Source organism: Hetaerina americana, unplaced genomic scaffold (assembly GCF_022747635.1).
Source record: "Hetaerina americana unplaced genomic scaffold, ioHetAmer1.1.p SCAF_1, whole genome shotgun sequence".
Taxonomy (NCBI): domain Eukaryota; kingdom Metazoa; phylum Arthropoda; class Insecta; order Odonata; family Calopterygidae; genus Hetaerina; species Hetaerina americana.
This window is the reverse complement of record NW_027286069.1, coordinates 34,971,597-34,989,654: the sequence shown is the minus strand read 5'-3', so window position 1 is coordinate 34,989,654 and position 18,058 is coordinate 34,971,597. Positions and strand designations below refer to the sequence as shown.

The 18,058-nt window shown below is 44.9% G+C and overlaps 1 protein-coding gene across 4 annotated transcripts in view; it reads right to left on the bottom strand.

The window, feature by feature from the left end:
* The window catches only part of qvr (protein quiver), a 129,539-nt gene extending 113,159 nt beyond the window's left edge, over positions 1 to 16,380 (bottom strand). Inside the window, exon 1 of one of the 4 annotated variants that reach the window (XM_071588242.1) lies at positions 15,730 to 16,380. Coding sequence is in view for 2 of the 4 variants with exons in the window: in XM_071588208.1 (XP_071444309.1) it covers positions 15,730 to 15,793 (64 nt within the window). In the remaining 2 variants the exon portion in view is untranslated. Of the gene's footprint in view, positions 1 to 2,514; positions 3,187 to 15,729 lie in introns of those variants that run through there. The other 3 variants (XM_071588208.1, XM_071588234.1, XM_071588216.1) reach the window with 3 other exon arrangements.
* Positions 16,381 to 18,058: the final 1,678 nt, after the last annotated feature.

The window sequence follows — 18,058 nt, the reverse complement described above, 5'->3', positions numbered from 1 at the left end:
GACTGTGGGGTGGCGCGGGAGGGAAAGGTGGCGTGGGGGGATGGGGTGGGGGGGGCGCGGGGGGTGAGAGAAATGCCGCCTGATATGAGGGAACGTCGGAGGACGGACGGGAGAAGCGGCCGCGAAACAAGCGGGACCGATGAGTTTGAATACCCCTAAGCGGGAGTTGGACAGGATCGGACCCAACTGATTGGGCGAGGTCCTCAAAGCTCTGCCTGCGTGAATCCGATGGTTATACGCCACTGACACCTTTTTCTGTCCTTTTAGTTCATAGTTTTTTAAGCACGCCCGGAGAAGTTCTATTCAACAAAATTGTAAAACGCATATAATGATATGTATTTTTAAGATTTTTATTATTTCATGCCGCAAAATAATTTTCACTTCTTGGCGCAAAGCGATATGATGTTCTGCCATTATGATTCTTGCGAAATGAAACATGTAATTCGATCTGTAAACTATGCATATTCACTCATTCACGGATCCAAAGCAAAGAAACTGAGGTGAACTTCGTAGTTTAGGCTAAATTTTTTCTTCAATATTTTACGAAGCATATTGATTGTTTCTATTATTTTTTTAATTAAAAATATGTTTCATTAAATGATTATTAACAGAGCAATTCATAGAAAAAATGCTAGAATGGCTCCTCAGTTACGGTTTAAAGACCTCGCTCAAAAATTTTTATCGTATGAATAAATGCTATTTTTATTATTTGCATTATTTTATTGGAAATAATGTTTAATCAAACAATTGCTTCGTATCATTATGATTTATGGCTTATTTATCAATCTGATTACTGATTGCGCAGTTATCCATGCACTTTCATTTGAAAATAATATCGATTTCCTAAAATCGCACGCAAATGTGCAGCGAGGATGATAGGAGGAATTCTGAGGCCAAAATAACTAGAGCCACTTCGCCTTGTCGAGAGAAGTCATGGTTGAAAGGGCTCTCGGGGCACTTTGGTGCAGTTTTTCCCGTCACAGAGCTTTGTTCGATAGCCTCTACCCCACTACTCATTAATGATAGCTGCCTGTCACAAAAGGGTTTGCCACCTATGTGGACAAGACGTTAAGAATTTCACAACCACGCATCCAACGAATTTTGCACCGATGATCACCAGTGTCCACATACCCATGACGACGGGGGCCAAACGGTTTAATATATATTCTGGTTCTTTCTTTTCCCTCTTTCAAAGAGATGGGAACATTTTAAGCATGTCTCCCAGTTTTCATACTGAACTCGTCTCGCAAATTTTTTAAACGAGCCGATTGATTCTATTTTGGCTCCCATTACAGTCTGAACGATCTTACCTTTCAAGGGCATTCTTGTATGGGGAAGAAACGAGTTCAACGGAGCCGGCAAATATGTGCGGAGCTTCAAAATGAAAAAAGGTAAGAGGATCGCAAAATTATAAACGGAGCAACAGCTGACGTCCTCCGCATTCTCATTCAAAACTTGAACGATGCCCGGGCACGTCCCATCTCTTTTGGTGTATGGTTCATCTATCGTAGACCGATCGACTGAATCGAAGGTCCGTGATTGGGGGTCCCGCCAAACGCTGATGCCTCGAGATTTAGCATCATCTCACAAACCAATCCCCAAGTTTCTTTTTTCAGTGAAATTTTCCTCCTCTCCACCCGTTTTGCTATTAATTTGGGGATACATTTTCAGTGAAAAGTTACGTGTCACTAAAACTTTGCCGCAGCGCTCAAGAGTTTTTTAAAAGGAGAATGCCATTTATGAACAGATTCTCCTTAGGGAAACGACACGGAAAATGTTTGAAAATTATTTTAATATACTATTATAATTATTTTATAATACATCAATAATCTATGTTTCTTAGGCAAAAACTTCGACGAGTTCCCTCGCCATGTCATGTGCTCCTTGGAGCAGTTGCACATGGCTAAATGACTCGATTATTTTCCAACGGAATTACACTGGAACTTTCTCCATGATTACACGTGTAAACCGACTCTCACCGTTGGTTGGGACATATTTAGAGTCCTCCTTCCTCGCTTCTGGACTTCTCATCACCGTATTATATGCCCTCGTGTCTACCGATGAACAGAAAGAGCGTCTCTAAACGCTCATCGAAAATTCCGCAAGTGAGTCGAAGAGGTGGCAACCCTACAGGCCGTACCTTTAATTGAGCCTTTTGAGGTGCGTGCTGGCAGAGAACCGCGATCCGTCCAACTCCCACTCGCTAGCTCGTCCCCGACGAAGGGAGGAACTTTTCCCCGCTTGGAAAAATAATAACCTCACGTCCCCTCCTCCCCGTATGACATCGCGTCACATACGCACCCTCCTCCGGCTCCTCCTCCGGACTTCCGTCCCCCAGGGGAACGTCGTGACTCACGGGTGCGATCAACGGCGGCAATTCCTCCCACCCGCTCTCCCCTTCGCAAAACACCCCCGAACCCCGCTTTTCCATCGCACACCCCCCTGCTCCCGGTCCTCGCCCCCCCTCCCGCCCAAAACGAGCCTTCTAGTACAGCCTCCTCCCCGTCCACTCACCTGGAACGGAGAATATCCAGCTCATATTTGACAGCCGAAGGGGATGGGCACGAAGGACCCACCCCGACTCCTCCACCTCCTCCCACCCTCACCTCCTCTGATAACGTTTGCGAGAAAAAAATATGGTGATGGAGATGGAAACAACCCTTCCCTCCTCCTCTCTCAATCCTTTTGTTTTGTGTTTTGGTTTTTGCTTGCTTGATTCCTTCTTCCCCCGCCCAAACTTCTTCTCCTCCCACCCCCGTTTCCACACTAAAAGAGCACACGGAAACAGCAACACGCGGGATCACACACTAGCTTCTCTCTTTTTATGCTTTATTTTTTCTTTCTCTCGATCCCTTGTGATTTCGTCTGGACCAAAAAAAAACTTATGATTTATCTAAAATTTGTCGTTGCTTTCGATGATGTCTCTCCCTTCCTTGCTCCTTCCTCTTAAAGCGTATTCACAGTTCACTCTCCAATCTGAGCAATATTTTTTCTCTTCTCCTCCTTTTCAATCGTCCGTAGTTAATCTTTATGCTTGAATTTACTGAGAGGTGGGTGTATATATATGTTTATATTGTTTATATATACATAATCAGGGCCCCCGATCACGATAGGGGCTCGAAAGGCCCTACGCCCAGCGTATCTGCCCCCCGTCCACCGCCCCCAGTCCACCGCTGCTGCCCCCGGCCCACCACACACGCGGACGACGACCCCTCGATCACCACTCCTCCACAATCTCCTCCTCCTCCACCACCACTTCCTCCTCCACAGCTTCCACCGACTCCTCCACCACCACCTCCTCCACACCCCAACCAATCCTCCTCCACCACCACCTCCACGTCCTGCTCCCTCCTCCTGGTCACCTCAGCTAACGGTTTAAATATTGACAGCGGCGGACATCGACAAGGCGCACATGGAACGGGGATGAGAATTGAGTGAGAAAGAGACATGGGGGAGGGGGCGGGGGAAGGTCGGAGAGAAAAAAATGGCAAAGGGTCGCGCCAAAGGAGTGGCGGGCCCTGTGAGAGAGGTCCCTCTCCCATCTTCCTATTAGCTGGAGGACAGCTGAAAGGGGGCGGATAATGTGGGCGCAATTGTGAGGGACTGACACGGAGCTTTTCGTCCGATGATCGACGGGTGGAATGGCATTTGACGTTTATGACACCGAGGGGTACGTCAGCGTCTCCTCGGCGAAAGCCGACGTGTCCCTCCAGTCAAAGGCGGTGAGGTTGGACAACATCGTATGCATTTCACCCGAAGCTTTAAAGGGATCGAAAAGTTACGCGGTAGTCACCCTCATTCAGGGTCCAGCCCCAGAGATCTGCGAAGGCTCATTCATTGATTTGGGTCGCCGGCAACCGTCAGCAATCAAAGATTTGGCCCGCACAGAAAAATGCAACAGCTCCTTGGGGCGGACCGTGTCTAGCGCCCTCAACTGGACCATACCGTGAGGGTTTTGTCAGAAATGAGACATCCTTTGCTCCCGGGCTTACTTATCTTGTTGATGCAGTCGACCTCCACGTCGCGGATTTGGTGTAACATGAAAAAAGATGTGGTTTCTCCGGACAGCAAAATCAAGGGCGCAAAGCTAAAACCGATTCCAGTCAATTATAATCAATATGTAAAAATTATTCACCAAAAATACTGAAATATTATACAAATTTCGGTATTGTTTGTAAAAAAGGTCAATTCCATAAAAAATAAATCGAATTACAAGAGCAATCTACAGTACGTAATAACACCAGTGATTTTAATGTAATTTATTCAGTATACCAAATTACATCAATATCAGTCATCATTTTTGAAAGGTGTAACCAAAAGGAAGTTTTATTCTACCGAAGGGTTGGGTGAAAGGCTTGCGAATGCCAATAACATGGGGAAATCAGCGTAAGTTACTGATAGCAACTGTTCTGAAAACTTTATTTTATATTTCGGTAAATCTCGCGTAATTTCATGAAATGACATTTCACCGACCCATTTTGTCTGAAAGCCCGGTTATAAGTGACTTGTATCTTGAAGATGCCGACGTAAGCATCGGAGAAACTTTGCTGTTCATCTAAGTTTCATATGGTCGCTCGGCAATATGTAAAAGGTAGTTATATAAATAAATCTAACGGAAATTGTTCATGTTTTATATTTATTATTAAAATATGCAGCAGGATAGGGTAAATTTTTGAAAATCCTTAATGGCCTTCATTTAAAAATGGCAGAATTGGTTATTCAAGCAAATAAATGCCTCTGTTTAAACTGCTATTTACGTGGCAACCAAATTGCAGGGGAAACAAACTGGAAGGAAAAGGCACTGCAGACTTAGCTCTGTCTATTAACTGATCACGTTGGGTTAAGAAATGCAACACAATGCAGTGAAGTTGCAGTGACAAAACAAGAACCAAAGCGAATTCCGATATTATTTCCGGTGAAAAATTAAAATTGATGATGAACTTCCTTGTGTACGAGATGGGAATCTGCACCTGGGAACACCAGCTATTGCTTACCGCACGGTAATACACTGTGTGACCCGCAGCGGATGCCATTTCCAAACATAACCCTCACGGATGCCGAAAGCTGACGGAATTCATTTAAATATCACTAACATTAATAATTCACACTAGTCAAAATGGTAAAAAATGAAATCCGTTTCAAAATGTCAAGAGAAAAAGTTTCAGGAAACAAGAGGGAAAAATTGTCTGGAAAAAACGGGTGACCAATCATGGAAATCATTGTCATTGCCAACACCTCTTTGTACCAACGGGATGGGATTTTGGTGGGCGGGGTCGAGAGGGGGGCGGGATTCGAGAAGTAAAGCATACCTGGTCGGGCCAATGGCGCGACCACTCGCAACACTCACGTCGGATTGGAGATTGTATCCGTGGAGATGCAGTCAGGACGCAGGAGGGTGCATGGGTAATTGATATGCACAGGGGATGACACGGGCGAACTCATCGCGAATGGATGGCTAGCTAGGGAAGGGCTGATGAGACATGGAGTAGTGATTTCAGTGTATTCAGAAGTACTACTGGAGCTCCCACCTCAGGACCACTTGATTGAGCGTCAGGAAGGGACGTGAAGCTCACATCTGCCGGCACACTATACATCCCTAACAGCAGAAATGAAGAAAAAACTGCATATCGCTTTCGGAGGGTATTGAATTTGGAGTGCGCGTCTACCATTGAAATACAGGTTCCAAAGATTCACGTCACGCTCAAGTGCGACGGAAAACAATTATACTTCGGTGATATTGTGCAAGTTTACATCGACGGTGGCACAATTATGAACAAAATATGACCAGGTTTACGTTTTAGCAATGCACAATTCTGTTTACTTTATGCAATTCGTCACGTGCATCCGGGTCCAGCGATTAAAGCATGGCAATTTGAGTTAAGATTGTTTCTGTCACGGAATAGTTGAAAGATTTCTGGACTCAAATTTTAAATATTGAGAAACTGGGAAATGTCATTGAATCCGTTGGGATAAAAACATCTGTGCTACTAAAGGTCCACGTAGTTAACTAATTTCAATGAAAATTTTCAATTTTAAATTTTATACCGCTTCATAAATATCTTAGATTATGTTTTACCCTATTTCGCAACTTCTGTCCAGCATCGACCGCTTGTACACTACCGACAGCAGAGAGATTCTGATGAGCGAACATTCGTGAAGGTTGCTCATGAGATGGACCGCATGCATGATAAAAGAAAAAGACGTGTTGCTAAACAACCTTCGATCATCCCGTTGACCCTCGAAAAGCCAACGAGTCCACAGCGACGCAAAGACATGTCGTATATAAACATTACCATATAGATTGCAGCGGGATTAATGATATTTTCGATCGTATCATGTCTTGAGTATTTGGTAGAGCCTTATGGATCAATGAACCTGGTTGAGAGCTCGTTCCTATCTCGTAAGCAAAAGCCCGTACCTATCTAATAATGAATGCTTTGTTTTTTTTTCATTTCCGAGCAATTTGTAATAAATTCAGATGGATGGGCATATCTCCATCGTGTTCTCCGACCGTGAAATTGAGTAACTTCGTTTTTAATTTCCCGATCTGGGACGCATTGTTTGGGGACAACAGCCTCTTTTAAGTCACACGCCAATCTGGCATCTTTAGTCGGCAAAGGAAATTGGGTCGGGGGAAATCCATGTGTCCCCGAGGGGAGCGGGAAGGAGGGGGCTAATTCGGGGACATGAGTGTCCCGCTTGCTCTGTACGGATTGAAAGCAGAGTTTTTAAAAATATCCACTCTATGACACGACGACAATGCAGAGCGGGCACCCCCGAGCATTGGAGCTGGTCCAAACTTTGTCTCATCACGCTCGTCACCTTGTCCATGGCTCGCCCCTCACCGGGAGGACGAGCGGCTGGGAGCTCCAGAGTGTGTGTGTGTGTGTGTGTGTGTGTGTGTGTGTGTGTAGGTGTGTGTGTGTAGGTGTGTAGGTTGCGGAGGTGAGGATGAGGGGAGTGAGAGTGGAGGCGAGTAAGACGGCCAACTAATTTGAACCACACACTCGCATCAACGCATGGACACGGAGGTGGTTGGGGGTAAGAAAAACACCAATGAGATGAGACGACACTCATACACCGAGGCAAAAAAAAATAAAAAAATAAAAGACATGTAAGCGAGCACACCATTTATCATTATTGCTAAAAAAATAAATACTGGCAACTTAATGCATTTGATGAGCGAGTCACAGTACGAAGTCGAGTGGAAGATCCTTTTGGTCATGAATCCCATTTTAGCCTCGCTTGGAAAATCAATCCTCTCATTATTAGGCGTTCGTTCATTTGATTGAAGTCAAAATAGATCCTCCCAAGTTTTACTGGTTTAAAATTTTTCATTCGAAACGAAGAGTCATTGATAATATTTATTACGTTTGAAGAACAAGACAACATTCATGGGTCAACTTGTAATAATAACATTCGAAATGTATTAACGTCTATCTCTGAATAAAATAAAACCGGATCTTATGACTTTGAGTCAACGGTTTATTTCGCATTTCTTGTCTTTTTTAATATATTTATATCTCCAAAATTTAGGCATTAATTCAAGATTTTAATCCACGATTAAATGTTCAATGTGTTAATGCGGAGTGAGGGAATTGTTTCAATTAAAACCAGATGCGAAAAACCTAGAATCCTGCCGGCTTTTCCGCCTTGGCGTGCCAGTCTAATCAAGTTTGATAATTTACATTTTATGTTTAACATTACAAACTTTTAAAAACTGCACCTATCAATCAACCAACCATTTTAGTTTACTAAAGAAACTTAATTTGTAAAATTTACAAATTTATTTTAAGATTCATTGAATTAATTTGTGCATTAAAAAATTATTATTTTACATTTTAAGTTATCGTCGATTTGTGCGAAACATTTCGAAAACTTATACCGTGTAAATGTAATATATCCGTTTCTTACACCAACTTTTACGTTCAACTAGTTTGGAATGAAAGCAAGTTTGGTAATATGGACGAGTGCCATATTTTTTATACCCTGAAAATATACAAATTATTTTGCAAAGAACTGTACACTTTTATCCTATTGCATACAATTCCTCTCTGAAAGGATTAAAAAAAAGATTGTTTCAACGAAAAATATAGTGCTAGTTCGATAAAGGTTGAACCACAATTTTTTTTAATATTATAAATAAACTTTGAATAAGAACAACTATAACTGGGATGCAGAAAATCTCAAGATGAGGAAGGAATGCGGAATAGAGCTGGATGGAGCGGCATGCGGATCTCGCCCGATCCCTCAATTTAAAGGAAGATGGTTGGTCGATAATAAAGAAAGATAAATTCGATACTCTGGAACTGCATGCGCAGGAAAATCCTGGCAAAAGCCGCAACTCGTGAGGCGCCAGTAAGGCCCCATTTGTCTCAATTCCCTTCTTCTCACGTCCGCAAGCCCCCGACCAGAAAACCCAAACTGCTCCACGGTCCGGGGCGTGGCGGCCGCAAAAGCGACGCGATTTTCCCGCAATTTAAATTAGACCTGTACCGGTGAGGAAACCTCGGGAGGGTTTATTTTGGCACAATTGACTCAATGGTCTCATTCCACTCGTAGGCCTGATCACGATCCAGAAAGAAGGACGGCGCATCCCCACGACAACGCTTAGACCCAACACACAAACATACACACACACAACATACACGGACCAGTAACACTTCGGCTCACGTGGTTAGGCTGTGGGCCTCATGGAACACTCAATCATGTGCCCTGTTGGTTGGTTGCGTCCGGGAGCAGGCGGAGGTTCAAGGGGTCCCTTAGAGGCTCAGTGAAGTACGTACGGGGGTACTCGAAACGTGCCCCTAACCCTTGTGCAATGTCGGAAACCACTGCTCCCGGAATACGTGCTCGCGAAAGGGGATTGTTTCCAGACAACACTCAACACATCACGCCGATTTTACAACTAAGTCGGCGCATGGCAACCACAGCAACATGCGTAACACCTCAAGGTTGCAAACACCAAACGTTAGCATATCATCACAGGTAAAAAAGATATTTTTCTAAATAAAAGTACGAGTATCAACACCATGTTAATACACCAAACATAATATTAGGGTAGTTACCTTAACACTGAGTCATGAATTATGCAAATAATTTACGCGAACCTGATTGTCTTGCGTTTAAAATGAAAGGAATGCCTCGGAAATAAACAATAAAATGCGATAAGGGTGATATTTAACGTAAAGTTCAAGCAAAAAATATAGCAGATGAATTTGAATGAAGGATGCAAAATAATTGTGTGAGTTAAAATAACAATGATATGTTTGTCGTATGTAAATGTGATGTGGAGTTGAAGAAAATCAAAGCGAGTTTCAAAGTTGCATTGAAGGGAGATGGAGGTGGCGTACTGTTTTGGAAAAAGAGCACGTGATGATGAACATGACAAGAAACCTGTCATAAAAGACAAAAGCCCTGTTAGTGAAGGAGCATCGTCATGTACTTTTTTCAGAAAAATAGGTACATACGAAAGATCGCTCGACAATAATTGTATTATAGGAAAGTCTATCCACTCTGCACATATTTTAAATATCAAGAGAAAAAGAGGGTTGAAAAACAACAATTGATTTACGTTAGACGAGATTCACTGAGATTACAGAAGGAGGAAACAAGTAGACAGCAAAATAAAAATATTTACTGTCTAACCACAATATAGTGTTCCTATAAGACATAGGATTATAAAATTGATGATTATATAATTATTTCAGAGAAGATTAAGTAAGTTCATTTAAATTGAAATTAATCATCCAATTGGAAAATAAATTTGGATGTTATAAAGGATGGATCATAGGCTAAGAGTAAAATGTTGTAAATTAATTGTTTTTACCAGACAGGAAGATTATTTGACAGTGCATAACTTTTGTAGAAAATTTTACTCAAATAGAAGTCATCTAATGAAAGAAGAGTGACACCATTTTACCCAATAAAAAACCATTAATTGTTAAGTACTAAATGTTTTAAACAAGAGGAAACTTAAAATCAATAATCATATCTGTATGGTAACTGCTCATATTCTCTACTTAGCTGGATCAAACATAAGTTCAATATGTACTTGGGCAGTTATTAAGTAATTGTACATCAACAGATGTTCTATTGAGGTTGCTCGGTTGAAAATTTCTCTTGTGAGAGATACTCTACACTTCCTATTGACTCTTTATGTGGAAATTTATAGTACTAATGAGTATTACTAATATTAAAGGTCATGAAAAGTGTCTGGATTAATATAAATGCGTTTTTCTCCATTTCAGTAATGATGGAAACGATTGTAAAGCAGCAATTAATCGATTCATGGACTAAATAATTGCTTTCCCATGGTCCAAGCAGAAGTGTTACGTTTTCAAACCTAACTCAGCTACTTGTCAAAGATCAACAATTCTCAGCAGGAAACGATTTTTCAATTTCTGACTAAGTTGAGCTTTGGAGAACACCTTGGGTTAATTTAACTGCCTGACAAGGTTTTAGAAGGTTCTGAAAACGTTTATCGTATCTCTCCTTGCTAAAAATATTCTTCTGCAACTATGTAAATTTCCTGAACATTTCCAAAGGAGATGAGATGCGAACTTCGGTGCTTAAACGAGGCAAATTTGGCAAGCCAGGGAATTTATGATCGAAAACATCTTCGAATTATGAAGCTTATTTGCTTGATTTCAATACGGTGTTTCTGCATGTATATGATACCTTTCAAGCAACTTCCTCGTGGAACCTAAGCAACAGCAGTACATAATTAATGAGCCGTGCTTAAAATTGAAAGGATATTATTGATAATATTTTTGAGAGCCAGGTAAAACCAATACAAAATGTGCCACTTTTAGAACAATTATAACTCATATGAATATCTTCCATCTGAAGAAATACCGATTAATACCAACGCCAAGAGGACTACTGTGACCAATTAGATCCCGGAGGAATAATTAAGCCATGATATTGAAGGTTATACACAAGTTAAGTCATAAATGTTACCGGAGTCACTGCGATCCAGGATTCTCTTTCCAAATGATATTCTACTGTGCCTCAGTATTTGGTGCAGTGGTGAAACATTACCATGGGTGAGAGGTTAGAGATACAGATGTTTGCGGAGTACTTGGTTTATAGTGTAAACAGTGATGAGAAATTTGAGGGTGAAAGATTTACAGGGTGCGACATTATGCGGCGGCGAAAAGGATCGACCCATTACGGATTAATATACCCATTTCCTCAGGGTGCTTAGCCCGAGCGCAGAAAATTATAGATGAGAATTACAAGTAGAATGCAAGCGGCGGAAAAATGCGAGAATCACAGTATGCATCCGGCTAAATTATCTAGCTGAAGATGGATCGAATGGTATCAAAAAGGTCGATTCTACAGCTCCAAGACTTGCCTCTTGCTCCACTTAGGGTAAGCACGATGTAAGGCATTGTTAAACATTGAACCGGAACTTCTGAATCACTTTACAAGAGAGCGATAAACGAGTTCATGAAATAAAACCAATGCTAACCTTTAGGAGGTGGTGCGAAGACTCTACGAAAAGGAAGTCACAAAAGCGAAAAGGAAAAAAGCCCATAAGAGCCATGTGGAGACGAAATAACCCACTGAAAGTTTTGCGTGAAAAGACAGAAAGAAAGAGGCTGTCTTGTGCGACAGAGATGATCGTGATAAGGTCGCACGTCGGGGACTTTTGTGACTGTAATTATGTAAGCGGGTGTCTGTGCGAAAACAAACCAAAGAGGAACGAATAAAATTCGTAAGAATAAGAGCTCGAGATGGGGACCGATCTTTTACTAGGAGTCGCGGCTCCAAAAGTAAAGAAAAACTTTCCAGAACTAAACATAAACGGTAACTCCTTCGCGATTTCCTCGAAGAAATCCGAAACTTTCCCGGTCGACTCCGTCAGACCTCTCTGTGTGATAGGTGTGCATCGTGCACGCACCCACACAAGCGCACACTCGCGTGAGAGTGCGATAGATGGGAGAATGATGGCTTGGAATTTAATGCAACGCATGCGTTTGCTTTCCTACACGCCCGGCCCTGGCTGAATCGCCCAGAGGCAATCACCCATCTGCCAACACTATAGAGTCGGTGTGTCACGAGGGGTGTGCGAGGGCGGGGATTTGGCGGGGTGGCGGAGAGAGACAGAGAGGCGGGAGGAGCGAGCGAGAACTCCGTTTGACGTCACCACACACCTTACCCCTCGTGGGAGTCTCACCCATTCCAACACGCCACTCCACTCCTCTTCCCGAGGCGGCAACCCCCGCCCCTCTCCTCATCCCCTTCCCTGGCCATCCCCCTCGAACAGTTCCCGTAGTCACTCGCCATCCCTTTATCCCCCACGACGCCCCTTCGACAAGTCTCACCGCCCAACCACACCCTCCCCCTCCTCACACCACCAGGTCTACCGTCTCCGGTGGGACGTGGCGGTCAGGGCGAGGCCCGGAGAGGGAGGGGGAAGAGAGTTGGTTCGTTCGAAGGGGCGGCGACACCCCTACCATTCCTCCGTCTACGGCATTCGCTCCCGAAACAACTTGAGGGGGCGAGGGAGTGAGACAGAGAAAGGAGGAAGAAACGACAGATTTCCTTTCAACTTTTGAGACCCCTTCCATTTTCACCATCACCCTCCCTCCCTCCCCGAACGACTTCAACCGTATCGAATTGGAGCAGGGGTGGGGAATAAACGGTGTGCGTATTGTTTCGTGGGTGAATTGGGCGGGGGTGAGTATTTTGTTTCAGCCGCTTCCTCGCCCGTCCACACCGACCATCTTCGCCCCGGGGGCCTTCCCGCGGAAACCCGCGGTGAGGTTCCTTCGGGCGAAGAAGGCGATGGGGCGTCCCCAAATTTGGGTGAACCGCGCTCTCGTGCGTTGCGCGCTCGTGACACCATTCCCGCGGTACGGCACACCTTCGGGGTTGCCCTTGAGCTTCCACATCCCGGGTCCGCGCCGACGCCCAAAAGCTGCCTGGCGAAACGGGCTAGGTGAGCTCGGGTCTCGGTCGTGGATTGGAACCGATTTGTGGCAATGAGCACACGATTCACATTTTAAGAGTTAAGTTTTTTCTACGATCAACTAAACTACTCTTCAAGTACTTGTGATTGCGGGCTATCCTTAATGGTAAGAACAACGAATGTATGGGTAATGAGCTACTCTTAAACTTAATATTGTGCGTGTCTTGACTGACTAATGGTATGATTTCAAAGTTATTTTTATGTCTGAAAAATAGAAAGATATTATATTATACGATCGTATCGTATAATATAATATCTTAAAATTATCTCAGAATCTTATGGATTTAGACGTAAACGTAAATGATAACTATATACAGTTGTACTGTAAGTTGACGCCAAACCTACATACGTACGTAAGTGGGATTAATTCATTGATTGCTTACATGCTAAACTTAATTCTAAATGTGCATACTGTACACAAACTATAACAATGCATAAGGGAATTTTCAGCTCCCTTTAAGTCACTGTAGTAAAGTGTAAAGGAATGGAAAAAAGATTTGAATCCTTAAAATTATTTCTATACTAAAATAAATGTATAACGTAATAAATCTCCCGTGGGGTATTTTATATTTTATTGCACCGGAAAGACCGCTTTGTCATACCTCATCGAGTAAACTCTTAAAAGTGAACTAAGGACTAAAACCACATACACCAACCACACACTCGCATTATTTGCACATCCACACTAACCACAAACATTACGGGAAGGCTTAGGAAAGTTTTGTTAAGGAGAATTCGATTCCGAGTTGATTCATTGCGGCGCATTAAAACGAAAGGTCCTGTAAAGATTGAAAAACAGATGCTTCGCGGTTTTGCAAGCTGGGAATTTCGTCGTGGAATCCAAAGGAACTCCACGGACTGAAGGTTTCTAGTGCATTACACACCATCTCCTCCTCCCTCCCCACTTCCCCTCTCACCTCCCGTCATCACCTTACAAGGCATTGACCGTGGCAGCGGCGGCGAAAAATTATTCATCAGTTTTAAGAATTGACGGAAGGGGATTAAAGAGACATTTTGGGGGTGGAAAATCGATACGCAGCGCGCGTGGAACGCGATTCACCTCCCACCAACTTCACGCGGCGAGCCAAGCGGTTGGTGGGGGGTCTAAAGGGATAGGGGATGGTGGGATACGAACGTGAGTAAGGGAGGGGTGGAGTGAGGGATAGAGGAGAGGGGGTAAGGGAGGGGGTGGCGCACGCCGCCGCCGCCGCTCTGCAGTGAAAAACGCGCTCGGGGGAAAAAAATGGGTCGGAATCGGACACGCGGCCGTGGTGGTGCACACACGACCGCGTGGGGATGACGGGGGACAACGAGGGGGGCGGGGGTCTAGAGGGCTGAGGGAGCGTATATGTTGGTCCCGGAGGAAGGGGCGTAGAGGCGTTTGTGACAAAGGGGGTGTGAGCCGTCGTGGTAACACACAGAGACACAACACACCTTGCTCTGCACAGACGCTCATAAAACACCCGCCACTCTCTCTCTTTCATTCCACACACACATTCATACGTGCAAATCACGCGACGGTTCAGCCCCTCCCCCTCCAATTCCCCTCCGCCCCCAAATGCCGTAATTGAAGGCGATCACCTCGTGATGAACCACGTTGGGATAAGGCAATGAACGGGAAAATGACTGAAACCAAAGCGCCTCGGACTTTTTTTAATCGTCCGGGAACCGAAAGGGGATGAGGGGATGGGAGAAAAGTGAGTGAGGGGAAGGAAGTCTTTCACACGCGCCCTGTTGGCGAACACACACACGTAAGCGTGTACGGACACACCTCATGATCCACCTCAAAACAGTGTCAACCACTTTCGGCACGTTATTTCATATGGTACAATGGAATAACATTAGGGATGGCAACATGAATCAAAACATAAACGTCATATGCAAACCCTGATTGCCAGAGTATTACGACAGGGGTCCACAATCAGACCGAAAACAATACGCGTTAAACAATATGAATACCTAAACACTACTGATATAAGCGTAGAATTATTGTCGTAGATGTGGATCCACCATTACTCAAACCCATTCTGTGCCATGATGCATGTTACAATGTCGGTAGACATGAAACGCACAATATCTACAATAGTTAACATTTTTCAAGCCCTCTAAGTGGTATCCTCGAAGCCAAATCAAAGTTAGCGATTTTGTCAGGTCGCTAGAAGTGAAACCAAACTTCTCCCAAAGAAAAGCCATTTTAATGTCGTAACCCATCATTTAGAAATATATCATGACATTCGACCATTTGGGAGGCATTTAAATTAGGGACTGGAATATCGATTCATGTATTTTGGCACCAAAGCCTTTCCATTCTGAATGACCCACAAAGGGAAGAATGAATTGATCACCGGCCGGAGACGAGGCGAGACGGGCCTGGGGAGGGGAGAGGGAGAAGCGAGAGCACTGCGACCAGAGGTTGCACTGCGGCGAAGGACACGCGGCAGTCCGAAGCGCTCTGTCCCGCCTCCCCGTCCCTCCCCACACCGCTTTCCCGCACTACCCCGTTCACCTGCTCCCCATTCCTTCCTCGAGCCGCATTAAAAGCCATCGCGCCTGGAGGAGAATGGGTATGAGAGAGGTGAAAGGGCGCGCGGTCGGCCGGTCGCCCCCAAAACAAATAGACTCACCGCGTGCGACCCACCTTGAAAAAAAAATTAACTGAGGTGTCCCGCAGAGGACAGTGCTAGGGTCACGAAATTTCCTTGATCGACAGGGACGACACAAAACCACAATCACCACGCAGGAACACTCACCGACAAGGAGCGTCTGTCCGACCAAGTAGATGGCACTGGGTCCTCGCGTGCCTTGGCCCCGCATCAAACCATTCAGCTCTTGGTGCGGGTGCGAAGAGAGGGGGAGTTTCTCTCGAGCGGTGGGTCCTCACCCTTTCGCAGCGACCGGCGACGGTGGGGTTTGATAGTGGTGCTGCTTTGGCCGCCGCACCACAGCACGGTGCGGGAGAGTCGCAGCTCCTCTGCGTCGTCGGCAACCCCCTACTCCCTCTCTCTCTCTCTCAATGAGAGGGAGGGACCGGTCGAAAAGGGCTTGCCTTATTTTACGTGAGTGTGTGTGGGTAATTTCCTCCGCTCCCAAATAGATGTTCGATCCCGGCGCGCTCACTCCGCAGTCTCGTAGCGAGCAGGCGGCGGCGGAACGGAGAGGTTTTCTTGCGGTGGAGACGGAAGGAGGAGGAAGAGAGGGTTCTTCGGTCTCTTGTCTCTCCTCTTGATCTGCCACCCGGTCCTCCGTCCGTCCAAAACCTTTGCGTCCGGGTCTGTCGGTCTTGTAACCGCCGCCTGTTCCCTCCGGCTTCTCCCCTCTGGTCACAACCGCGCCTCTCTCGCTCGACGGAGCGCGGCGACTGCGCCTCTCTTACCGCACCCGGGCTCTATCTTCACTTCTCTCTCCCTCTCTCTTTTTCTGTTGCCCTCTCTTCACCCTTCCTCCCCTCCCACCCGCCCTCTCCTTTTCTCCTCTCACACGCCCCCCGACCTCCGCCCCCGCTCCCCACTCCCTCCTAACCTCTCCTCCCCTTCCTTCACCGCCACCCACCCGTCCTCTCTCCCTCCCACTCTCCCCTCTCCCTCCCGCCGTCCCTCTCTTCCCTCGCCCTGCCCACACCGCCGCCCCCACTACGCCCCCCCGTCCCTCTCGGCTTATTGATCGGACCCCAACACGGCGCACCAGCGCAATTCCCTTCAAACCACCGCCTCCTCCACGCCCCGCAGACCCTTCCTGCGGGGGGTGGAGGGAACGGACCCTCGGGAGGGAAGGAGGGGTTGCCCCGCACGCAGCTGCGAGACGGCATGGGGGCGCGTTGTTCGAATTCTGCCGCGGGCGGACGTGCTCCCCGGTGTCCCCCCGGACGGTGGAGGACGCGTGTGTACGGCAGCCCTTCTCGCGTCCCGTGCCCCTCGTCGGCGTGAGAGATTCGACGGATTCGGCGGGAGAGCGAAGTCGGAGGAGCGGCGGTTTTGAACCCTAAATCCCAGAGTGCGTGACGCGGACCGGTTCAAAGGCGAAGGGGGAACCCGCCGAAGTCATGCCCTTGAAATTTTCCTAAGCAAAACCTTACCCTATGAATAGAGATTTCAATTTGATGAAGATTACCAAACGATCGCTTTGAGGTAGTTGGCGATAAACTGATCATTAAAATTACAATAAAAAATTACCCGTGAAAAATTGCAAAATAATACAGACGGTATATGCGCCAAAAAAGTTAGTTTTCCTAAATATTGAATAGGTCTTTCAAATTAAATCAAGGCCCTTAAAAACTGACAAATAGTGTTCATAAGAGTATCGCATTCAGCATTTATAATACTTCCTCCTCCTCCTATATTTATTCCTAATACGAATACCATCCCTAAAATCGCTCATGACTTTAGTAATTTAAATTTACTTCGTAGTTCAATGATTGATATCTTCAATACTGCTACAAAGAGAAAACTAAAAATTACAGCCGTGAATCCACGTATTTCATAAATGAATATAGTATACAGGAGTCATCCCAAGAGTGCAACGGAAGGCAGAAAATAATATCGACGAAAATATCCCTCCCATAACTTCAATCGGCTTTTGTTAAAATATTTTATTTCTTGTGTATCTATTAAGTGTTTAATGTACAATTCTCCAGTATGAAATCAATTTTGTGACTATTTTCTTTGTTTATTAAATGTAACGGAATTTATTTCACAGATATTTTGTGATATTTGTTCTCAATTATAAAGATAAAACCTCAGAAAAATGTTTAGGTTTTGTGTTCAATTATTATTTTTGCCTCCTCTCTTTGATTGGGGATTTCTCTAGCTAGCGATAAAGGTATAACCTTTGTTGCAAAATTAGATATTATTAACTAAAATTAACATGAATACTCAATGACAACATCCTCAAAACGGCCCTAATTCCTAAATCCCTAGACATTGGAATCACTGCATGCCCCATACCGGTATTTAGATAAAAACATGACATTTTTTGCAAAGCCCTGAAACTTGAGTTCGGAGTATTGAGCACCAAAAATGTCTTATGGTATAAAAACATTGTAAACTCGTTTCGGGGATGATAGTTTTAGCAATAAAATAAAAA